This window comes from Anneissia japonica, unplaced genomic scaffold (assembly GCF_011630105.1).
Source record: "Anneissia japonica isolate Jap-2015-1 unplaced genomic scaffold, ASM1163010v1 scaffold288291_len444093_cov181, whole genome shotgun sequence".
In the NCBI taxonomy this organism is placed as follows: domain Eukaryota; kingdom Metazoa; phylum Echinodermata; class Crinoidea; order Comatulida; family Comatulidae; genus Anneissia; species Anneissia japonica.
In genome coordinates, this window is record NW_022731168.1 from 279,511 (window position 1) to 305,625 (window position 26,115).

Genomic DNA, 26,115 nt, shown 5'->3' on the forward strand with positions numbered 1-26,115 from the left:
TTATTACAGAATTTGCACGCGTAAATCCCGGAGAACGCTATCTTGTGTTTATAAGATCTTTGCTCTAAATTAACTTTCTCGTTGGTGGCGCTGTCCAGAATGAGAAAAATAATAAAAAATAAGAGACTTGTGGCAAGTCTATTTGTCAGGTAGTATGGTCAAAGATACTAGAAATACAAGAGAGTTCTCGCATTGTAAAAATGAGGCGGAAGTCGTGCCCAACATAGGCGGCACCCTTCTTTTTAACCATGCAAGTTCAAGTTTCCTATACTTCGTGCCCAACATACAGGGCGCCCTTTTGTTGCTAAGTATATCCAGACGCAAAAGGCGCCCTTCCTTTTCCACTAATTGATAATAAAATACGCGACGACTTGATAACGAAAGTTTGGCACAAGTTTTTTTAGTTCCAGCTGTAGGGGGCGTCCCATTTTTCGTATTCCCACCATGCATTTTGGTGGAACACGGTGGAACACTTTTTTTGTGTGGAGAACTCTATCTTGTATTTCTAGTATCTTTGGTATGGTGGTGTTATTTCCAGTGTGGTCTGACCTCATCTCGGTATAAAGGTTGAAGTGCACCTGCGCCATCTACTGTTCGTCTCCTGGGGCCTGCTTGTTTTTAGTTGCATCTTGTATTATGTTACAAATAAATGTATAAGTTCATGTCCTCCAATATTCCGATTCATGTTGTCCGGAGTAGATGACGCGGTGCACTTCAACCTTTACAACACTGAGGTGGAATCAGACAAAACGGGAAATAATAGTGTGTAGTTGTCAATAAAATTCATCTTCATTTTATAGGGCTGTCTGTATATTCCTAAATTTTCAGAAGACTGCTGTTCTCGTTCTGGATGATTTCTATGCTGTTTGGTACTAAATAGTGATGTAAGGCCAGAATATTTTATAATACTTTGTTTAAATCAACCTTTTTATTGCAACAAATTGTTTCGATAAGCATTTGATGTTCTATAAATGTTTCCATTAATACTAATTATGTAAAGGGGTATTGTAATAAAGAAATACAGAGGTTAACAAGTATAAATTTAATAGTCTATGATTCACAGTGGAATATGCACTCAAATTTGCATATATTCTGGAAATTTTTCCCTACACTTCACCCTTGACCGCAAAATATACCCCACTTGAATTACCCCATAGACTTTTCAATTTATGGTGTGGTCGGCCATTTATCATAGGGTCTTAATCACTGCATATTTTGTACATTCATTCCATCTTTCATTTCTTCATTTATTATTTTCAGGCAACATGCAAAAAAATGAATACAAAAGTAAACTTAATTAAATTTGAGAGGCTCTCCCAACAATAAAACAGGTCAAAACTTGTCAATGTGATTTATATTTTTATTTTCGTATGCAAATAAATAACCAATGACATATTGATCAATCAGTCAAGCTTAATATTTTTATCAAAATTCATAAATATACAAAGTATAAAAAATATTATATTGATAAAGTTATGCAGTACATTAAAAATGGGATCAAAGTATCTTACATATTGTTTTATCTTTTCCTAATTATGGCATAAACGTTGCACATTATATTTAGATGTGATAATGGTTATAGTGTTTTTATGGACAATGGTTTTTGTATTGAATGAATAAGTAACAAGGACATACTTCTATTTCTTCCCTGTGTTGATAGTGGTTTGTGTGCGGCCATGTTATTACTTGAATAACCACTACAGAGAAGTCCTTCGCTGACATTGGCTTTACGACTGACCTTGAAAGCTACTTGACCTTGAAGGACACCTGGTATGCCTTTAGTTACCTCTCCTATGTTGAAGCACTCAGGTTGCTGCACTACATGTTATACTTGCCAAATGCTATGCACTATTCGTGAATCTCACACATTAGGATCAATTCTTGCAGCTATTTCACAGTTACTCACACTCATAAACCTTAAGAGTTCAACTGTAGACAAGGAGGAGGAGGGGGGGGGGGAGACTGAACCAAGGGCCCCTTAGAGCCTCGGTCAGGATCAAAGGATTAATTACCTGGTGGGGACATGAGGAGAGATTTTATGGTTTAGAATGGCCCAAAATTGGGTTTTTAGACCACAATATTAGGGATTGCAAATTAATATTTTTAGATAACAGGGGTCGATGTTTGGTAGGATGTGAAAGTAGGTAGTGTTAGTGCTAAATTGGCAACATGACTTAAACACTACCTTGTAAGTCTTAGTAATAATTTCGATCTTTTAGTAGGGTCTTGAATGAACAATAATCATCTTAATTTATGTTCATTGTCACACACAACTTTATCAACCTTTAGTGGCATAGTGGCTGAATGCTATTTGGAGAGTCAAGCCCTTGGCCCTCAGCCCTAACACCATATCTTTCCTTCCGGGTGGTCCCTTATTTAACAATCCAGCACTCTGCAACAACTACATTTTCTCACACTCAGACCTCATGACAAGTCAGTTCACTGCAGTCGTCATCAACATCATCATTTTCACCATCATGATGATCGTCTTCACTGACGTCCACCACAACCATGGTTGTCGTCTTCATTATAAGTATTACCAATTTATGTCATCATGTTGTGCACACTGTCAGTATCTCAAGTCCGTATGCTGAATTTGTGCTGAATTTGAGTGTTGTTCTATGTGCACATACACTCATATCATAGTGTTTTTATTTGCACATTCTCTGCACGCATCAGAAAGTACATTTTACTACACTGGTAAGTAGAACGTCATGCAGTTTGCACACAGTATATAACATATAACAGTATATAACTTGTCCCCCTTCCCCAACCTAAATGTAATTTTATTATAATGCTTGCTTGTCTTTGCTTGTTTTTCTGACATTATTTGAATGCTTTAAGGTTATATATTTCAACATTTTATTTTTTTGCTGTCAAAGGTAGTGGAAGCCCTTTGTTTTTTTGTTGAATTGTGTGTCTCTTTAGTATATAGCATTTAATAAAAAGTATATGCAGTACATCTGTTTTGGTCAGACTATTAATATTTTAGTATTTATATATACTTTGTAATGCTTTACTTTTAATTTACAAATAATTAAATATTTTATTATTTTACTTGTTCTATATAACTTATTTTGTATACTCTTACATTATTCAATTTTACTATTTACTTTTCAATCTTCTGCTAAATGATTATGTCTAAAGTTGAAGAAACCCTTTGTATTCTCTTTTCAATTTTATTTTTTAAGTATAAAGTTTAATATATAGATTGTCAGACTATTGCAAAATATTTATATACTTTGTAATGGTTTACTTTAGTTCATTAGTTCAGTTTGCCTATTAAGATCTATACACACTTGTGACAAACACCTGTGATTTGCCGATATATGGGTAGGCCTATGACATGGCATCATGATGCCCATATTTGGAAAGGTTATGATGATCATCATGCCCAAATATGGGTAATTCATATATAATTCTCTTTTATACGTCCACACTGATGAGCATCTGAAGAACCTATAATATCTCTTGAAGCAAGAAGGGAGTTAATCTTTGTTGTTAATGCTTTTGAAATTTTTAATGATTTAGCTTTTATTTTCCTGAAGACTACTTTTCATTTCATTTTTTTCTTCCCTTTGATGTCAGACATCTAAATTCTTTCAGGCTTTTAAGTCTTCCATATTTTCTTTGTTCCAGAGATTCAATGAGTTATGTCCCCTTAACTTTGAGCATTTGCAATTTAATTGTCTTGTCATTCTTATTGCTCTTTGTTGTAATTATTTTCAGTACTGTATTATCATTTGCAACTATGTACTTCCCGCAAATTGGAATTTGTTATAAACTCCTTAATTTTTACTGTCCTTTTAACCGTGTAATTTTAAAATATAAGAATGATGTTTATACATGCAAATTAATGGTTGGAAAACAGTCTTGATACAACTATATCCAAATCAATTTTGGCAGCTTGGCTAGCATAGGCATTTCGCAATTCAGAAAATCAAAAATATGTAAACTTACTGATGTAAATTCACGCAATTTTAAGAATTATATTTGAATATATTGGCATCAATAAGTTCAGGTATGCAGAGTTTCTATTCCAAACGAAATGACAATACAGTCAAAAGCAGAGCCAGTAAGGGCACCATCTAGAGTTGTATACTTTGTTTGATTACAAGCTGTGGCCTAAATTGTGAACATATCCACTTACTGTAGTAATTTGCTATAGAGTCCCTGAGTTTCGGTAATAATTCAAAGCGTGTTTTTGATTCATGATATCACAAAATTTAAAATTTTTAAAAATTAAAGAAAAAAAAAATTAAAAATTAAAATTAAGTTTTCAAAATTAAAAATTAAATTAAAGTTGATTCCTGTTTTATTGTTTCTAGGAATTATTCTTGCTGTTGTCTTTGCATTGCTGCTCCTCATCACGGTGTGTCTATGCAAACAAATAAGAATAGCTGTTGGTATGATTCAAGAAGCAAGCAAGCAAGTATCTCCTCTTTACTAACTCAGGAACCTTGTCTGTAGCCACATGCTCATCTGTAGGACAGAGTGGCGGACATAGGAATTTGAAATAGAGGGAGGCCCAGGGATGGAATTTTACAGATGGAGCATCCACAATACTTCAGCCCCACTTAGTTCCTTGAGAGCTCTGGCGTACAGGACTGCCTGAAAGTCGCGCCAGCTAATTCAAATTTCACTTACCAGGCTTGGAATGTTCCTAAGGCAGATTTTGAATGTGATTGTAATGTGAGTGCACTTCAGAGCTATTTATTAAACTTTTTCCAAAGAGATGTCTGTGATTTACTTTTGTTGATATTACGTTGTTATTTCATTATAATTCTGATATATTATTTTTGTATCTTGTTTTTTATAATCTTTTTTTTATAATCTTGTATTTATTCATTGAAGGAATAAGAATCTGAATATATTTTTTTGTGATATTGTGATCTTTAGGCTGATTGATTTTTGCTAATGAAAATCATATGTTGTATTTTAGTTACATGATATTTTACTTTTATATTCTGAAAACTATTGTACCCAGGGCCCCAAGGGAGACCAGTCTACTTGACTGATTGGGCCACCCTGGTTAAAAATTGTGAATAAATAAATATTATAGTTTGTCATCACTATGATGGTAAATCAGGGGCAGATTTAGTGGGGCTGGCCCGGCCCCCTTTTTGGGAGGTAAAAAAAAGAAAAAAAAAAAGAAAGAAAAAAAAAAATGATAGTCCAGAATGCCTCAAATGTTATGTTCGGCCGTCTAGAACACATAAATTTCACGGGGGCATGCCGGACCCCCTAGGACAGTGTTGTGTACACATTTTGCACATAAGCTCATTGCAAAATTTCTAGGCATATCTGCAACAACACTTGCAGAAGGTTAACATTCAAAACGGAGATGCTTCATTAAAGCCCTGTCTAAACTATCAAAATTTATTTGACAAAAAAATGTGACATGATACCACGACCATATATAGGCACATCATGACTATATATGGGCATACAGTTTTTTTGTCATAGAAAATTTGATAGTATGTGCAAAGCTTGTGTTAAGGGAAACTTAGTCTTAGTCAAAGTCAATATTTATTTTATGTACCAAGAAAGAAACCACTAGTATCTATGTCATGATTATAGCTAGAAAAACATTAAGACCTATAGTTTGCTAATATAGCAACCCCATTTCCCCCAGAAGCCCACAAGTAAATTTAGTATTGTGTAAAATACAAATTCCAGAAAAAAACTGTTTCTTTAAATTCAAATGTACAATTCATTTATTGTTTGTATGCTCTGCATGACTGTAACCACTCTGTTTTCCTTCACAACTTTAGACCAACTATTCTCTGGCAGATGATACTGCCCTTAATCTAACTGGCTTTGAGAACGGCTCCATCAACTGCGAGTTCCAATCATACGCAGTGCCCGACCTAGCCCTGTACTTGCAGGCCTACAACCAGTTTGGTCTATTTTGGCTCATGTACTTTATCATAACCTTGTGTCAGGTGACTCTTGCTGGTGCCTTCGCTTCCTGGTATTGGACGTTTCAGAAGAAGGACACGCCCACATTTGCTGTGACTGCCTCATTCTGGCGGGCCATTAGGTAAGAAGAAAAAAAATGATGTCATAGATAACATGAAAAGAAGATGCGTTTTTTAAACTAGGGAATCAATGTTGTTGATTTGATTTAAAATGGATGACATGTTTTTTCATAGTTGTACATGAATTAATTTAAAACTAGGAAGTTACTGCTTAAAGAATTTTAAACTCTACCAATCATTCCAAATATAATTCACAATTTTAAAATATTGTATATGAAGTTAAGCAAGTTTTGAGAAAACAATTAACAACAACTTTATTGATTGTTTCATTTGCAGGTATCACTTGGGATCCATTGCATTTGATTCATTGATCATTGCCATCATCAAGATGATACATGTCATGCTGGAGTATCTTGAAAGAAAGTTGAAAGGTGAGAAACCCTTGTAGACTTTGTTATTGGTAACTCTCATGAGTAGTGATTAGTAGCTCTCGAAAAAAGATTTAAATTGTTGGTAGTTCTCACCAGATAGTTGACTTAAGCTATTGATGGTTCTTACCAGAAAGCAGACTGAGTGGTATATAATTTTCACACTGCAATGAACCACTGCTTCTCGGAGCCGATGACTGAGGCAAAAGCTCCAAAAGCATGATTTCATGGTAATCTGTTAAAATTATATGAATTTTTTTTATCTCAGAAAATGTATTTTTTTCTGCCTTACTTGGGAAGGGAAGGCCCTCCTTGACAGTGGATGCTGACTGGATTTTGGCTCCTCAGTCTGTTCCCTCTCCTGACACTACTGCTCTATTTTTTGTGAGAAATAAAAGTTTTTATTGAAATTAACACACAAGGTCAATGTTTCCATTGACCTCGAGAAAACAACAGTACTTCTAGTTCTCTTCCTTTAATTGGATAATTATATGTTTATAGAAATCTTATGATAAATAATAACTCTAGTAATGTGTACTAAATCTTTGAAGTATTCATTATGCAAACTTATATTTTCCATATTTACTCTGAAAAGGTAATGTGTAATATGCAATATTTTTGTTTCTTATTAGGCCAAGAAAATGATGTTGTCAAGTATATCATCAAGTGTTTGAAATGCTGTTTCTGGTGCTTAGAAAAGTTCATGAAATTCCTAAATAAAAATGCATACATCATGGTAAGATTGTCTTGGATTTTCGTCCTTTAGCAACAAGTAAAATAGGATATGCATGAAGAGTTCTTGCTCTTTATTTTTCTTCTCGCATACATTCTAATAAAATAATACAAAAAAATACAAAATTGGAATATTTTTGTTTTTCCTCAGATTGCTGTGTATGGTAAGAATTTCTGTATATCAGCAAAGAAAGCTTTTTTCCTACTGATGCGAAATATTTTGAGGTAAATGTTTTTATAACTACCATGTTATCGATCTTAATCGTCTTTGTTATTATTACCATTATCATAATCATCATCAACTCCATCATTTTTATGGTTATTACTATATATTGTTTTTGGTCTTTAATTTTTATGTAAATGAGGAAAGTGGTGATTAGATGGCTAAGTTGTCACAGAGGCCAGTGTTGTATAAATGAGCTCTAAAATATGGGGACTTAAAAATGGCATAGAAATTATTTTTGCCCATTGTAAATATCTGATTAATTGTGTTTCAAAGTCTGTTCTGGAATTGTCAACATACCAGTTAATATTTCACATCTTTTTGGTAGTTAATTCCATCCAGAAATGTATGTATGAACATCTTTGGAAGGCAATTACACAACACCATAGTTATCTTAAAGACTCACCTCTTTAACTAATTATCCCATTTTTATTCTTATTTTATTTATTGTTGCATTATTTATTTATGATTCCAAACTTTGCCACTGCTTCTTTTGATTTGTTTACTTGTTCTGTGCTTGGGTTAGGCAATGATCACGGCTGCTTGTGGGTTGTGAGGTGCCTAAATATGTGGGGTGCCGCGCTTCGTATCTGCAAAGAAAGGCGCTGTACAAATGTTCTGATTGGATTGGATTGGATCTTGACTTGGGGTGTGCTGTACCTTTACTCCCCAGTAACCAAGGCTAGAAATGCTAATGAATAACCCATCATTATGTAGATTCTGAAAATACTAATAACTAAAATTTGGTTTTTGCCACAACTTTCCATGACTTCTAATGAGTTATTAATTTATTATTTATAATTTGTGTTTGTATTTTTTTTTCAGAGTGTTTGTAGTGAATCAATTGACCGATTTTTTGATATTTCTCGGAGTCATGTTTGTTGTGTGCCTGTGTTCTGTTGCTTCCTTTTATTATTTTACCAATAGCATCACTATAGTATCGGAATATGTCCCAGCTCCTGAACTCAATTACTATTGGTTGCCAATTATAGTAAGTTGCTTTACGCATTTTTGCATTTATACATTAGAAACCCTATCCTGTTGTAAAAGTTGATCGAAGTACATTGGGTCATTGACCTTAATAAGTGCTGCAACTAAAAGAATTCTTACATTCAATATAGTTTTCACTTTCTAGTGTTTGATAGATTTCAAGTTCGAAACATTGAGTTCAGTTGTTGGTATACAATTGTTGCAATATATTTGATGAAAAATTCTTAAAGTTGAAAAGTAATTAACTATTTTTTGGAATTGTATTTTTTATAAATTTTTAAAATTTATACTCATTCATATGATGATAAAAATGTAAACTATGTTTCTTTTTAAACAATAACTTTTATATTATTTCTTTACATTATTATACAATAGAACAAAATATGTACAGAAAATTAAAACTAAGTTGCATACAGTAGTGACCATTATTATTAAACATAAATAGTATTCTATTCTTCCATTGATATAAAATTCTTCTCTTTTTTTCCCTCCTCTAGGTTTATTTTTACTATTCTATTTATCTTCCTCAGTCTATTTATGTAGTAAAATTTTTTCTATCACATCTTTTTCCATTTCAGACAATTGGAGTGGGATCATACGTAATCGCTAAAGGATTCTTTAGTGTTTATGACATGGCTGTAGACACATTGTTCCTCTGTTTCTGTGAGTGTCATTCGTTTTTTGAATAATGGTATTATTAATATGTTATTGGCTGATAAAAACAAGATTATATTGTGATTATGATTAAAATGAGGCGAGACTTTTTTTACTCCTTGTTTTGTGTACTTATTTTGTTAAAGATCATCGAAGGGCGGAATAAAAATAAAATTTTGTTTTCTTATTTAACAAATAGTTTTGCCAAAAACATCCAGACAAAGGAGAAAATAAAAATAAAATTTTATTAGGAATGTAAAATGGGGTGGTTAAATGCTTCAAATTTATATAATTTAGAAGAAATATACATATCTTATCTTTGGAGATTTCAAGGCAGCGAAGGGCGTAATAAAAATAAAGAAAAACTTAACTTCCACTTTTTCGTGGTGACGGGTGCGCTAATTGGCCAAAAATAAAATTTAATTTTTATTCAAAATCATCAATATTTGCAGTCAGGGGGTTCGCCAAACAAGGTATAAAAAAAGTCTTGCCAGATAAAGTTTAAACTTAGCAAGTATCAGGATTCTCCTCATTTATCTATTTTGTAAATACTTACTTAGATCAACCAACTATTACCATTACTTTTTTATATGAACGTCCCTACACCTACAAAGAAAATAGAACCACCCATCACAAGGTATTGCATAACCATGCCCATATGCTAATGCTTGTCTTCATACCTTTGTCATGGATCATGATATAGCATACATTTACCAAAGTTCTTTAAAGCGTCACATAAAATGTGATGGAACACAGAGGTGAACACGTTCAACCTTTTTTTATACAATTTGATGATATGTGATATGACGTCATCGTACCCATATTTGTCACATAAAATTTGATAATGTAGACAAAGCTTAAGTCTAGCATAGATTTCATTAGAAAACTACAGTAATGGTATTCTTTTTTGGATTCTTATGATCTGAATTCAGCAATAAGAAACAGAAAGTTTTGGAATAGGGACAAGCAAATGGGTGTGGGCATAGTCATGTGGAGTCCTGGAATGGACAATTCTATCTTATTTCGTAGGTGTGTTCTTTTAAAACAGACAATTGCAATAATTGATTTATTTAGGCAAGTATCTCATAAAGTAGCAGTAGATCCCAGGTGGATATACTTGTATATTTTCTGCTCCAAAGCCTGTATGCAGCTAGTGTTGGGCTAGTGTGTTTTTCCCCCTACTCCAACAAAAACAAATAGGTCATATTAGATTGTATAAAAATGAAAAAAAAAAAAACAATGATGTTATACATCTGTATATTTTTAAATTAATTTTTCTGATTTTTTTTCTCTAAAGTGGAGGACCTTGAGCGACATGATGGTTCTGCCGAAAAGCCTTACTACATGTCCAAGAATCTGATGAAGATTGTTGGCAAGAAAAACAAAAAGGTGAAGAAGACACAGCAATAGAGATGCGATGGAAGCTAGAAAAATTTAAAATGACTATGAGAACCATTCCATGAGAACCTCAGTGCCTGTAATAGTATACAAATATTTACTGGGTTGAAGGGCATGGTTCAAATTATAGCCCTTGGTGATTTTGCAGCTGTACTACTGTATGTCCCGAGATGAAGTCGAGGGACATACTTTACTACAGTATGTCCCGAGATGAAGTCGAGGGACATACAGTAGTACAGCTGCAAAATCACCAAGGGCTATAATTTGAATCCCAGTAAACATTTGTTTTTATATACCACCACATATATTCCCTGTAATTGAGTTGTGAAGAAGCCTAGGCCTAGTACGTAGGCCTACTAAAACTTCGCTAGCACTTCATCGAGGCCTGCATTTAATAACTCAGTAAACCACAGTTTGTGACTTCAAGATGATCCGGACAGCATACTTAACTTGTTTTTTCACTGGCTATTAAACTCACTACACTTGCCTAAAACTATTGCCTGGCTTTTAACCAATCAAATGCCTGGAATCTATGTAGTTGGTATATACTACTAAATATAAACATTTTTTTGTGAGTTTTTAATTGCTTGCTTCACTGTTTCAGAATTAAGCATGATGTTTTTTGTACCTTTGTATCTTTGAAATGGATATTTTCAAGTTTATAAACCATATTAATCATAGAATGTCAATAATTAGAGAAACAAAAATCATAAATGTGTAAAGTGATACTCAAAATTTTTTTTAATTGTTAATGTTTATCACATGTAGAGATAACAAGGAATTATTCCATACACCAATATACATTTATATATCGAAACATTAATTAGATGTGTACATACAATGCAAACTTTACTTAACTAACGTTCAACCAAGCTTGTAAAATTATTTGTTTGGTTCATTAAGAATGAGTATAAATATAAAGTACATATATTAAAGATTTAATGTCTATGGGGCTGGAGTACTGAAAATATAATAAAAAAATATTTTTAATGGCAAATTAACACTACACTTAATAATAAATTAACACTTCACTTAATAATACTATTTCTATAAAGTATTCTTTCTATAGACTGTATATTTATTTTATTTATTTAACTTTCGTTATACTGGATGGCACACTCAATGCAAAGGCATTGATTTTCGTTGTGGTCCAGTTACATAACATAAAATACAAAAATTGAAAAATTGAAAAGAAAAATTTAGGAAAATTAAACAAAGGACTTAATTACAAAAATAGATGACTTAATTACAAAAATAAAGGACTTAATCACAAAAATAGAGGAGAGACCAATTAATTCAGAGCATTTTTAAATGTGTATTGGTTAAAATTCTGGAAATCCCTAGTTATATTGCTAAGTAGTTGGTTCCACTTCATGGATGCACGGTAATGAAAAGTTCGTTTTCCTTGACATATGTTCCATTGTGGAACTACAAGATGATTATTTGTCTGGCTTCTAGTGTTTTTATCATTTTCAAGGAAAACAAACATATTAATTAGGTAGGAGGGAGCAAGTCCTTGAAGGCATTTAAAAGTTAAAAATAATAATTGGTCTCTCCATCTATTTTTCAGATTTTGCCAGTTCAACAAACTTAAAATATCATTAATTGGTGTTCTAATATCACATGATGAAAGTAATATTCTTTCTAAGGTGTTTGACAGAACTTGTAATCTATTAGATAATTGGATGGAACAGTTTGACCATACACAAGAACAATAATCAAATAAAGGTAAAACAATAGTTTTAGCTAACATCTTAAGAATAAATTGATATCTGATACGACGCATGACACCAATCCTTTTAGAAACTTTACAAGATAAGCTTTCAATGTGTTTGCTCCATGTAAGCTGCGGGTCAAAAGTAACACCCAAGTATTTAAAAAAATCAACTCTGTCAATGGAGTCATTATTATAGCTCACAGTAACATTATTAAATTTTGAAATATTCTGTGTTGTTCCAAAATCATAAATTTAGTCTTTTTAATATTTAGTGTCGGGTGATTTTCATTGAACCAATTAACTATTTTGTCAAGATTATGATTTTATTCATTCTGGAGTATTATTGAGTCGGATGAACTACACAGCAGAGTAGTGTCATCGGCGTACATAACAGATTTACAAGAAACACTGTTTGGGAGAGAGTTCACATAAATTATAAAGAGTAGTGGTCCCAATACAAATACTTGCGGGATACCAATACAAACATTTTTACAATCAGACTTATCAGAATTAATACAAACAACTTGTGACTGATTTCTTAAATATGAATTAAACCACTCTAAGCCAATATCACTAATATCATATTTTCTGAGTTTATCAATTAAAATTACGTGATTGACTGTGTCAAAGGCCTTTTTCAGGTCAAGAAAAAGGGCAGCAGTTACATTACCTTTGTCAGTGTTTTTAAGAATATAATCAGTGACATCAAGCAAAGTGGTATGAGTAGAGTGGTTTTTCTTAAACCCAGACTGAGATTCATTTAGGATATTATTTTCAGTAAAGTAGGTATATAATTGATCATGAACTGCCCGTTCAAGGATCTTAGATATCATAGGTAATACAGAGATTGGCCTATAATTATTTGGGTCACTCTTATCACCATCTTTTAAAAATGGGGGTGACTTTTGCACATTTCCACTCATCAGGAAATGAAGATGTTGATAATGATAGATTGAAAATATAAAATAGAGATTCACAAATTATAGGTGCAGTATGTTTGAGTAGTTTACAATCAATTCCATCAAGACCTTTAGCTTTACTGGAAGAAAATTTACAAATTTCATCGAAAACAAACTCTTTTGTGATAAAATCAAATTCAAACTTATCTAAAATGTTATGATCAATTCGTGAATCATTATTCTCGTATACAGGGAAGTTAGAAGAAAGATTTATTCCAACTGAAGTAAAGTGGCTATTGAAAATATTAGCAGTTTCTTTATCATTTGTTGTGTATTCATCTTTTACTGTTGAAGTGGCTGATAAATAATTGAAAGAGTTTGCACAATAAAACGTTTGTATATTAGCAAAAAAAGGAAGTAAAATTTTTCCTTCCAAATCATAAATTGATATTTTATTTTATTTTTTAAAGGTTTCCTTAGATTTCACTAAGATAGTATGTCTTTATTAAAATAAAATAGGATCTATAAGGTTGGATCTATAAAGAGAATTTCTATATTTTGATACCTATTTTGACTAGTGTTTATCCTTTCTAATAATATATTTCTTAAAGTTTGATACCATATGTTCAAATTTTATATAGAGCACCTTGCCATCTTACTATCTTTTTATACATTTTCTTTTAGTGTTTAATTTGTGATAATATGTGCATCTATGCGAATGTGTAAATTTGTTTTGACTGTATATAGTGGAAAATGAGGATTTTTTAGATTTATCTTTGTCACATGTTTTACTTTATCAAAGTCATCTTTGTATTGACTTTATTATATAAATGCCTTGACATTTAGTATTGATAAATTTTTGCACATTTCCAGTATTTAATCTATTAATATCATTATGTTGATTAATTAAAAATATTGATTAATATATAGTTTTAATGTACAGTACTTATTTATTACTATTTTTATGGATTTTAATTCAGGTATCTATCAAAAGCTATGTTAGAAAAGACACCTTTGGTAAACATCAACAATGCAGATAATTGTAATTGCATTGGCCAGCCATTGGGTATAAGTACTATGTTGAAGTTGTATGCATCAGGGAAAATAGAGAATTGAACCTGTTTATACTAATTAGCTAATAACATTAGTATAGTATTTATTGAAAGTATTTCAAATAAGAAAAATATGTAAAAGAACAAATAATTGTGATGGTGGAAGAACTGTTATAGCTCACTATATGAATGAATGAGAGTAGCTTGATAAACATAAAATAGATTCTTAAAAAGAATTGTTTATTTTAACAAGTGAGGGATGTATGAAAATTAATTCTTCTTAAATTATTATCTCCATTACTTTGTGCATGCTTCCAGAATACCAGTACTCCTCCCAACTGGTAGAGAACTGTAGAATTCAAAGATTATATTACATAAATCTACCATGGAGGAAATATATTAAGAAAATATCTTAATATATTTCCTCCATGGATCTACTAATTATCAACGGCTGATTCATATGTCAAAGGACTTGAAGTACAGTTGAATTTAAAACTTGTACCTTTACTTTGAAAATCCAAAATTAATGCACTGTTAAGATGATGTTTAAAGAATTGGTTAGTTAATTTGTTTTAATTATCTATAATTATTTTTTATATGAAATAAATGATAATTCATTCACTTTAAAATAGGAATGTTCCCATACAGATCTCACCTATACCTTAACATGATGTGTATGTAAACGTTCCTAAACAGTTTTGTAGGCCTGGAAAAAAATATTTGTTAGCCTCCAATGCCACGTTATTTTTACACTATTATAATTATTATTATATTATTATTATTATTACAGTAGTATATTTAGTGGTTTGGAGCAAGCAAAAATATCAAATTTGATTACCGGTATGCATTAAATCACAGGTACTGTAGGTGGGTGTGTGGGTGGTACCCTATGTGTGCGGCCCGCCAAGCAACATTGGCTAGAAAACAGCTGGTTTTTTACGGCCTGACACCAATCATGTAAAAAGTAGTATTAAAACTGGGAATAAAGTGGTGTAAAAGCAGTGCTTTGAGGTTTTTAGAAGCGCACTAGAAAAATCAATGTTTGGGTGCGGCCCTTGGTGTTAAATCAGAAATTCACTTTGCCCTCCGACCGATTTTTATGCCCAGCATAAAATTGTGATGTGTAACAAAAAACAAATAAAAAAAAATAATTTTTAACATAAAATGCCTCTGGGAAAATAATGGTCAATGCCTCCAACTGCCGGTCGCACACACCCCTGTAGATTTGTTAGAAATGTTCAGACATATTAGGTTAAGGTATAGATAAGATTGATTTAGTTTTAAAAATATCTGCTGAGAAAGCATATTTGCATTCATCTGATTGGTCAGTCATATTTAACAGTAACAAATCTTTGGGCTACAATAAACTTAAGCTGTGCAACGTAGGCACTCATTTTTAGAAGGTGGGCTGTGTTGCTCAGGGGCATTCAGTCCCCTATGCGTCTCCTGTAAGCAAGCCAATCAATGGCCCAACAATTTGTGTTTGCATGTTTTTACTACTTTATTATGAATTTTCTCCCTGAAGTCAGCTGGCTTTGCATATCATCACACTTAAGGCGAGACTTTTTATACCTTGTTTTGCAAAACTTATTATTTTAAAGATCGTCAAAGGAGGGCAGGAAGAAAATAAAAATAAAATTTTGTTTCCTTTAATCTTCCATTTTTTCATGGTGGCGGGTGCATCAATTGGCCAGAAATCATTGTTATTGATGGGTGGTAGATTTTTTAAACAGAGTATAAAAAAGTCTCACCAAACATTGCTTTAATTTAACGGAGTTGAAAGCTATTTCATTACTGTACATAGAATGAGTGATAATTCTTTATTATTATTTGGTGCTGGGTATCATAACATTAATAAAAGTAATATCTTCAGTAATGAATGTTTATGATTTTATTATATTAATATATTATCATTTAATATTAAAGAACATAATATAATGTAAATTATGTGTAAGTAGATTTTCTTTCAACTGTTTGAATAGGTTAGATGTGCATTTTGTTTTTATTGATACACTTCAAAATCGAGGCTCATTTATTGGGCAAAATTAATATTAAAACTGATTTGTATTACGATTTTTAATTGTAGGGTTTTTTTTGTTTGCATACTGCCCAAACATATATTGCACTTCATCATCATTACTTGGTTATATCATCTTCATCATTTACACAGATAAAAATGTATTGAACAATGATTGTGATTTGTGTTTAGTATATACTGTTAATATTGTTACATTATGTATTTGTATTCCATTTCTGTTAAAAAATTGAAGACAGCAGTTGCAAAATTAAATCTCATCTGATTATCTCCATTATAATCGTGAGTCATCACTGTACTGTATTTGAACCATCATAGCATTATTTCAGTATTGTTACCATGGGTGGTGCCAGATGGAGAGTACTGGCCCGCATTGCAGAGAAAAAATAATTTGTCGGGGTAAAGATTTAAAAAAAAAAGTACAATTATATAAGCACTTGAAACCAGTAAATTCAAAGACTCCACTTTTCCTCTCATCAGGTGCCACCCCTGATTGTTACTTAACAACATGCACTCTCATCATCATATAAATAGCACAATGCACATCTTTATCATTATCATAATCATCTTAAAAAAAACATACATGAACAAATTTTATGATTTAAGGCATAAACTCTTTAATTCGGTATAAAGATATAAAGTATAGACAAATTATTATATTTCATTCAACTAAAAAACATCAGTAATATACAAGCGGCAAGTACCGTAAATGCTTTAATAAGCGCCACACCAAATCTGATCATCCAGAAAAAGAGTTGCAGCGCTTCTTTGAGCATTTATGGTACTCCAGCTTCTCACTTGGGCATGGATCCAGAGCTTTAACCTATCGCACAGAGGGTCCTCAGGGCCAAGATCCAAACTTTAAGGCTCAGAGAGTACCAGAGGGTTTTAAAACATATATTACGCTATTTACAGCAAAGAAATATGATCAACTAAATAGGTGCGAGTTAAAACTTGCATGATTATCAAGTGCTGCAGTTACTTTAGGCCTACTTCAATTTTTATCTGTCACCCTGACCTATGAGATGATGAACTGTGCAAAGGTCTGGATCCATGCCTGCATATTTTATTATTCCTTGCCTTGACCCATGAACATCTACATTTGTAGTTTCTGTGGAGGAAGGGAAGGAAATTTGTCTTTTTTTTTTGTATTCACTTTTTGATATATGTAGAGCCCAAATGCCTACAGTTTTTACAATACAAAATACAAATATTTTAAAATGAAAAAAAAAAGCACTTTTTGATATATGTAGAGCCCAAATGCCTACAGTTTTTACAAAACAAAATACAAATATTTTAAAATGAAAAAAAAAAAAAGCACCGCTGTTTTAAAACTTTATATTCTATTAAAAAAAGTAAAAAAATATGAACATTGTATTAGCTCTATTTAAAATAACGTTAGCAGAATCAGAGATTCTGTACAACATGGGTATTCAACCTTTTCAAGTTAGGACACACTGCCCATCAATTTGGCCCAGGGGCGGGCTGACATAAGCATTTTTGGCGGGTCGGATCTGGTCTGTGGTCAAGGGGTTGAATACCAGGGCTGTACAGACAATACCGCAAAGTAATTGTGTTATCTTACTTTAGATACAAACAAAGTCATGCACATTACATCTTTTATAAACAAAATGATAAATTACTAAAAGCAACAATACTGTTGAAAATGTTAATGTAGCCTTAATGTAGCTTGTATTGTAAGTAATAAATTAAGTTTAATATTTTCTAATACTAACATTAATGACAGTTTGCAAAATTGGTCTATACTATTGTTTAAAGAAGCGTTTGCATAGGCTACACCCATTGCTTAACAATGGGCTGAAAACTTCAAAGAAGCTTTCTTTGTTTTTGTAGGTAGCTTTGATCAGTAGGGTAAGAATGCTTTTAAAAAGAAAACAGAAAAACCCCATAATTACATTGATAATAGTGTAACTAACTACACTAAATCAAAGGTTAATGATGATGCTCACAAAGTCATGTATTTCAAACTTCCATTTATTGGTAAATATTCTGATGATATTAAATACAAGATACAAAATATTGTAACTAAACATTGCACCGGATTGAAATTAAACATCCTTTTCACCACTACAAAAATAAAAAACATGTTCAGTATCAAGGACGCAATCCCTAGTAATCTTCGCTCAACGTTCAACTCAAACATTTAAGCTTACAACTTTTCAATTAGCATACAGCAAGGTGTTCTATACACCTTGCATATGATTATCTAGAACGATCGTTACGTTACCTTAATTGGTAACAGTTTGTTTTCACTAATTAATATTCATTCATTCTTTGTATAAATACTCTTAGTTAAGAATGACAAGATTTTTCTTTCCGTTTATTTCGCTTTTCAGTTTGTACTGATGATGGGTGAGAGAGAACACCCGAAACATGTTTACAATTAAATCCTTAGTTCTTTTCTTAAAATGTGTTGTATTTTTCATCAATTTGCGTCCGTTTGGTTCCATCATCAAGGATTTTAGTTCGGAAGACCTGCCAATTTGTTTGCTTAGGAAGTATGAGGATATATCCCTACGCTTCATTAAAGCTGAATTGGATTATTATTTTTTACACAATTGTAAAACGTTTTGCGTTTTCCCAAAATTCAATTATGATATAGTACCTAAAATGGTGGCATTACAATATATTTCTTTATTATAAAAACTATTGTGTATTGGAAGGCTATTTCTTTGACACACTGTCAGTGGTCAATTATTGAAAAATGCCTTCTAACTCCAACGAGTTGGTTCACGTCCACAATGGCTGCATTTTGGTCTTCTATAATTGCAGTCTCTTTGAACTTGAAAAAGAAAAATTGTTATAATTAGGGTGGATGAAACAGAAATTAATGAATTCTTTTTATGTACAACATATTTCTTTTTATCAAAAGTACAAACCAACAGTGTTCTTTATAAGATCCAATGAAAAATCGTAATGTTCAAATAGTTCTTATCTTGAGTTTTTTAATAATGTATACAATGCACACATTATTTGCGGTATTCAATTAAATTCAAACAAGAAATATTTCCTATAAAAAAAATTCCGCAACATCTTTAACTTATGACTGGTTTGTGTTTTCAAATTTAATACTAATTAATGCATACTTGAGAATGACCTACATCATCTTCAATGCATTTTTTTAATGATATGACACATTCTTATTCTTTATTGCCAGAAACACAACAACAACAAACACAAACAGTCAACTCAGGGAGTAGGCAGGAACCAAAAAGTGAACTAAATCACTGTAACAAAGTTAAGATTCCAAACTCCCTGAGTAGCAATACATAACAATAAATATATAGATTTAAAAATATAAATAAACTCTTAGAGTCAAGAAATCGAAGAATTAAAACAAAGCGGAATGGCTATAACATAAGACATAAGCGAGCGCAAAAAAGTAGGAAAGGAATCAAGGATAAGGGAATTTTTAGTTAACTCATAAACATAATAGCCTACAAATAAAATCTGTTTATGACTGGTGTAAAAAAAGTTATTACATTGCAGTCACAGGATTAAAATAATAAAAAAAAGACATACTAAACAGTACTCCAAATTACAAATGTAGAAATGGAGGCCTAACTACCATATAAACTTTCTTTAGCTTGTGTTCTTACCATTGTTGTTGTTGTTGTTAATAATAATAATAATAATGATAATAATATTATTTTTTACTATTTTATATTTATTTGTATTCAATTTTTAAAAATATATTTTATCGTTTTTATTATTCTGCTGACTGGGTTGGACGAATTATAGAAAAATTCCATCATAGCCAATTTCTATGCTTCAGCTTTAGACTGGCTAGCCTCCCCCCTTCACCTCCGCCACTAGAGGCCTACAATTGCTCTCAGTTTGTGTGGCTATTTTTCTTTTTGAATTGTCAATAATGGATTCATACAACAAAGAGCATATGCACTATCCTTCTTCAGTGCACAGCACCGTACCTTTCGAGACAATGCGACTTAGCCTTTTCTTGCCCACTACTTGGCTATTAATTGGTAGCTAACCAGAGACAGTGGCGTCACACTCGGGGGCCAGGGCCCCCAGGTACGAGGGGCTCCGACATTGTAGTTAAAAAAAAAGATTGACAACGTGGATCTTTAACAAAGAGCTTGGCTCTAACAGAAATATGCATTCCCATGAAAAAATGTGGATTCCTAACAGATTTCAGTTGTAAAAATACAACCCTAAAGTACAGTAGTAATGCATTTCTGGGTATCTAGGGAATAAACATTTTGGAGGATCCTCCCGCCCCCCCCCCCCAAAGAGAAGAAGTTTTTAGAACAAAAGTCTCATGCCTGCAAATTTTTTTAACCTTGGCATATACTGTATGAGCGCCAGGGCCCCACAAACTCTGTGACGCCACTGCCCAGAGAGGCCTAGCCTAGGTTGTTTCTGTGGTTATTTTTTTTAATCGGATTGACAGAGCCAAATAAACTGTAGTTTGCGATAATTAAATTACAATTCTCCCTGAAGATTACACGATGCACAGTAGGGCTTCGATAGCCAAGGCTTTTCGACCAGAATTCTCATTATTTTCAATTTTTAATGCCATGCATGATCGCGTTAGCTTGAGTTGCGCATGCTAAATTTTTTGCATAAAAAAGTTTCATTTCCCCATTTCTATTTCATACCCTCTTTGCAGATGCTGTTTGGTTCCTGAGAAGTCTTTTTGGTAACTGGGCATGCTCAACATGGCTCGACAACATCACTACTCAGCCAGCTCACTGGCTGTCTAGCCTTTCCGGGCACATGCTCATTGTTGTTTATACATATTTCACGGATGTTTTTTTGTAACAGCGCTTGCGCACTGATTAGTTCGGAATTCCCATTTCTTCGTAGTAAAAGCTACCGCTACCTACACTTTCTTAATGACTGTTCCCTCTTGATCGTAGCACCCTAAATGTGCGGCGCAAAAAAAAATAGGCTATGCTCTGGAATACTAGATTATTAGGATTTAAGCAAAAATACTCACTAGACCATTGTCATCCAACATCTGCTTGATGGTCTTGTCCGGTTTCCAGAAACACAGAAATGATGTTCCGTCATGAAACACATGTATATAATCTGGTGATTGAAGATAATAATAATAATAATAATAATAATAATATGATAATTTATACCGCGTCATTTGCCAAGGGATACAAGGCGCTGATGATGTTATTATTAACCCTGGTCATTGGATCCATAATCAAACCAGAACAAAGTGCAACCTCCTCCACTCCCTAGTCCAGCTTGCAATATAATGCAAATACAGACTAATAAGTTCAATCATCCTAACAGGTACCCATCAAAGGGAGACAAACGTAGGTAAAGTATATTGCCCAAGGACACAAGCGAAACACACAGCGAAGGTTCAAACATCAGACCTTAATGTTGAGAAACTGAAACAACTGCTGTGCCAACTGCATGCAAGATTAAAATGTTTCAAGTAAACTTGCACTTGTGTACATTATTTTATGAATTATATATTAAAGGATATGATCTAAACATTAAGCACCTAAAAAAGGAGAGCATAACCAAAAAACTAAGTGTAAGGGGCCCTGGAACTTCAACCAGTGACATTCCATCTGTCACAGGCCAATGACCTTAGCCACAGAAGTCCAGTTGGCCTGATAAAGCATCCTGGATCAGATGAGAAAATTGCCACATAAATAGTCTACAGTAGAAATGAGTTTTTCTGTTTGTAGTGTATGCATTTGGTTTCTACTGTAGCACTGTACTACAGTATGTGGGTGATGATAAAAAGCTGGAATACGCTAGCCCTAAACATGAACTTGACTTGTTTAGCAGTTTTTGTGTGTTAATTGCAGTATAACTACAAAATAATTATAACGTGCAGTCATATGCTTAAAAAAAAAAGTAAAGTATGTATAACATTGGTTAAAAAAGAAAAAGTTATACTCTGATCAAACACACTTACCTGAACGTTTTGGTATTAACAAGAATATTTGCCTTAAACCTACTTCTAAGTTAAGGTGGACAATGTCTCCATGTTCATTCTTCACATAGTAGTCAGTTGCTCGAACCTGGAAAAAAAAACCAGAAAAAAGATTGGAGGTCAGCTTAGAAAGCTTTTAGGGAGCAATTTTTTACAGTAAGCCATCTCGTTTAGCTGAGACCATTTTGTACTTTAAGGACAGAAATGTAGTACAGTTATATCTTAGCAAACACTAGTCCTGCAAAAAAAAAGGGTCAAATGTTAAATGAAGAGGCATTTCCGATCATTTGTAGAGGAAATGTTGCATTAGCTCAAATAAAACATTCATGCTCTGGACAACTTGAAAAAGAAAGCTAAAACTTTGCTTTGCATATTTGAACTAATTTGCATGAGGGGCCTGAGACCGAGGTGTGATTTCTGGAATTTCATTTCCTCATGTATTTACATGTGTTGAAATAAAATAAAGAAAAATCTTTGTTTCTATAAAAAAATATCTACTCAACAAGTATATGGTTGCAGTCTTTCTATTTTTTTTCCATATCACAACCATATAATTGGTCAAATTCTGAGAAAAAATTGTTGACATATCTGTTTATTAGTACAATTTTAAAAAGAAAGAAAACAAAAACTATCAAATGTTAGAAAAAAAACATTGTTTTTTGTAGCAGAAATGGGCCTAGGTCACTCATAGAAAAAACGTCCAAACAACAAACCTGACGTAAGCCCAGTTGATTAAAGTAAAAACCCAATTGATTCTTTAAAATCATACTCACTCCTGCCTGATCCAGCATATCAGCGACTCTCTGTACTTGATTCCACACAGTTTCCAAGTAGTGATCATTTTGTACATTATATAAGATCACATATCCTTATAGAAGAGAAATTCAACAATTAATGGCACTAGCGAACAATTGTAAAACAAAGTCCTCACTAGCCCTATCCAGACTATCAAATTTTATTTGACAAAAAAAAAATACTGTTGTACTCCCATATAGTCATGATGTGCCCATATAGGAGAGGTTGGCACAACTGTTGTGCCTTGGACTCCCATCCTTGAGGTCAGGGGTTCGAAACTTTCGCTTGCTTTTGCCATGTATGTTATCCAGTGCCCAGGGGTGATAATGTTCAGCATTTTGATCATTCAATTTGGAATTGGCGTATATAAATATTTGAGTGGTCAAGTCACATGTGGGAGAGGAAAAACATAAACCATTCAGTGTTTCTCATTAGCATATGTGCTGCAGTGGCATGGATCTCAATACAGTAACAAACTTCCTCTGAAAGCCGTCTATTGCAGAGGAACCAACACTATTGCCTTGTTTTCCAAAAATTGGTACCCCTGATTTCTGTAATCAACATTTGCATATGCAACAGTACACAAGGTTATGCACAGAAAACAATATAGTTCCAATAGTTTTGCAATGAGCTTCTGGCAATGATAAACCCACAACAGTTATATAAAACATGCAACAGTGATGTACATTAAATTATTCTGTATCGTGAGTATTTTGTTTTCTTGTCAAAATGCATATAAGAAAATAGAGGTACAGTAATACCATAAAACTATTTTCTATATGGTAATATTGGATCAACTTGTCATTAAATTTCTTTCCAGTGTTATACTGTTAAACAACTGGAAGACCTTTTCTCAAACAGAATGACAATGGGGCTATGTCTTGCACCCAGGACCAATACTCTGTATGTACATAAAACAATGTTTAAACATACCTTCCTTGACTGGCTCTGGTAAAGGATCAATGAATACACTGAAATTGAAAAGCAAAAGATTAATATTTTTTGTAACGATCATGTTAACAAAAAAGGTTCTCTAGGCCTAGAAAGTGCATTCTCTTCCTTACGACCTCCGCTAGCTTCGATCTGTATGCTTACAAAGAGCCTCGAGCATACAATATATATCAACCACAAATGATTAATCATGACCCATGAAATAACAGTTAGGCCTACTGTATTGTAAACATGAAAAATATAATTGTGTTTCATTACAATACAAAAAAAAACATTATACTACCGAGGCATTTTGTTATTCCAATCCGTGAAAGAAATATATACTGTAGGTCAAATGTGAAAGCACCCATTGCGCATGCGACCAAAATGCTGTTTGCTTACGTTTCACTGGAGTGAACAGCATCGCCATTATGCAAATTAAATGTAGGCTACCTCAATCGTTACTTTTGTGAATCATTTTTATGGCATTTTCTATGGGATAGAGCAACAGAATCAATACAAGCTGCTACGTGATCAGAACCAGCCAAAATATTTTTTGTATTATGTTTTTGTACTACTGATCAATCTTCTGTTAAACTACTAAATCATTACTCAGTCTTCTTTACCTTTACTTTATTTGTAATTTTTCTCTTACAGGTGGGGTAAAAATTGAAAAAAGAATTGTACATCCTCCCTTATTTTAATGCTGGAAAAGGAACAATAAAGAAGACGCTTACTCAAATCTCATTGGGGAGTGCTGCCCACCCCCCCCCCAAATCGGGGAGAAAAAAAAATTAAATGTATTTTCTACATATTAGACTCTAAAATCAATTAAATAAGCCCTTGAAACCCCTAAATTGTTAAAATTTTCGGGGGCTTCAGCCCCTGGACCATTTTCGAAACCTTTTAATCAAAGCTCGACCACGCCCACATTGCTTTCATCAGGGAAATCGGCCCCCTCGTTGGGGAAATCGGCCCCCTCGTTGGGGACCTCGGCCCCCCGTCGGGCAAATCCTGGTGCCTCCCCTGGCTTAATTATTCAAAATTTGTTTGTTTAATACTAACATTTCCTCTTACCATTTTCATTTTACTTGACATGGTAGGCCCGTAATGTGTAAAAAAGTATGATTTTTTGAATTTTGTCTAGCCCATTTATTCTAATTTGCCCAAATGGTTAACCTGACAGTTAAATCAATGATTTTGCTCTTGTGCATCTTTAGGATACAAACTGCTTAACATATCAACCACAGCAGTCGGGGAATGAGTGGGGGAAGAATGTTCATATTCCCTTCATATGTTCACTTCGCATTTTTTTTTTTTTTAAATCTTTCTCTAGTTGTACTCTGCGCTTTTGATCATTTATTTGAAAATAGCACATTATAAATATTTCATTATTATTTATTGTACACTAGCGCCAAAACCACCACTATGGTTTTGCCCTCGGACCCCCGTAGGACACTTTACTGTTCTCCAGACTCTTGCCATATTATAGGGGCAGTGTACAAAATATATCTTTACTCTTTATCATATTGCTTTATAATACGAATCCAATCCAAATGACACCAACATTCCTTTTCCCTATATACTCTAGGCTTGTCATACATATTGAGATCGTATGTGATCGATGATCATTTAAAATATACGATATATAGACTCACCTTGGTTAGCTTTTTTAGTAGGTTTCAAATCATAATGTACATTGTACTTGCGTATATAGTATAAGTAATCAGTATATCCAAGACTTATAAAAGTAAACCATGAATCCAGTGCTGTTTAGTGTGAACATATTAATGCACATGATCGATACCCACTTACACCACACAAAGCATACTAAGTCCAGTGAGAGCTTGATGTGCCTTTTCAAACATATGCGTCACTGAATCATCAATTATGCAAATCAGCAGAGCATACTTTAGTATAATGTGGGAGGTGCTAGACTATCACAACAATCAGCAGTTACCTAGAAATAATGACAATGCCGAATAAATACAATGCCGTAGCCAGCAGCCAGCTATTGGGACAGTTAGGACAGTCTCTCACAATTTCCTAATGAGTCCACAAAGAATTGGTCCACATTTTTCAAAATGGGTCCAAATTATGCAGTTTTATGCATAAATGAGTACATTTTTTGAAAAATGGGTCCATATTTCTCATATTTAGCCTGAAATGGGTAAAATTATGAAAAGAAAATGGGTCCACAATCATATTTGAACTTGCGCGTAAAGTGGGTCCACCCTGATATTATCCTGCACTGTTTGAAAATCCTGTCTACGGCACTGCTTGAATATACCATTTTAGCAATGTTTTTCTACATATTCTATCATTTACTACTTG

At 33.1% G+C, this 26,115-nt stretch overlaps 2 protein-coding genes across 6 annotated transcripts in view; one reads left to right on the top strand and one right to left on the bottom strand.

Annotated features, from left to right (window-relative positions):
* The window catches only part of LOC117115227 (choline transporter-like protein 2), a 17,873-nt gene extending 1,466 nt beyond the window's left edge, over nucleotides 1-16,407 (top strand). Inside the window, exons 1-11 of one of the 5 annotated variants that reach the window (XM_033258935.1) lie at nucleotides 456-884; nucleotides 1,661-1,781; nucleotides 4,329-4,428; nucleotides 5,775-6,043; nucleotides 6,318-6,412; nucleotides 7,042-7,145; nucleotides 7,293-7,366; nucleotides 8,190-8,355; nucleotides 8,933-9,017; nucleotides 10,306-10,397; nucleotides 11,977-16,407. In XM_033258935.1, the coding sequence (XP_033114826.1) occupies nucleotides 4,381-4,428; nucleotides 5,775-6,043; nucleotides 6,318-6,412; nucleotides 7,042-7,145; nucleotides 7,293-7,366; nucleotides 8,190-8,355; nucleotides 8,933-9,017; nucleotides 10,306-10,397; nucleotides 11,977-12,000 (957 nt within the window). In that variant the 5' untranslated portion in view covers nucleotides 456-884; nucleotides 1,661-1,781; nucleotides 4,329-4,380 and the 3' untranslated portion in view covers nucleotides 12,001-16,407. Of the gene's footprint in view, nucleotides 1-455; nucleotides 885-1,660; nucleotides 1,782-4,328; nucleotides 4,429-4,479; nucleotides 4,693-5,774; nucleotides 6,044-6,317; nucleotides 6,413-7,041; nucleotides 7,146-7,292; nucleotides 7,367-8,189; nucleotides 8,356-8,932; nucleotides 9,018-10,305 lie in introns of those variants that run through there. The other 4 variants (XM_033258932.1, XM_033258931.1, XM_033258933.1 and 1 more) reach the window with 4 other exon arrangements.
* A 1,907-nt stretch (nucleotides 16,408-18,314) lies between these two features.
* LOC117115236 lies at nucleotides 18,315-25,666 on the bottom strand. The gene is made up of 6 exons (XM_033258961.1): nucleotides 25,440-25,666; nucleotides 23,785-23,822; nucleotides 22,830-22,924; nucleotides 22,039-22,144; nucleotides 21,091-21,182; nucleotides 18,315-18,912 (listed from the first exon to the last, which is right to left on the bottom strand). Exons 3-6 carry the CDS (start codon nucleotides 22,845-22,847, stop codon nucleotides 18,814-18,816), a joined length of 315 nt encoding a protein of 104 aa, XP_033114852.1. The 5' UTR covers nucleotides 22,848-22,924; nucleotides 23,785-23,822; nucleotides 25,440-25,666; the 3' UTR covers nucleotides 18,315-18,813.
* Nucleotides 25,667-26,115: the final 449 nt, after the last annotated feature.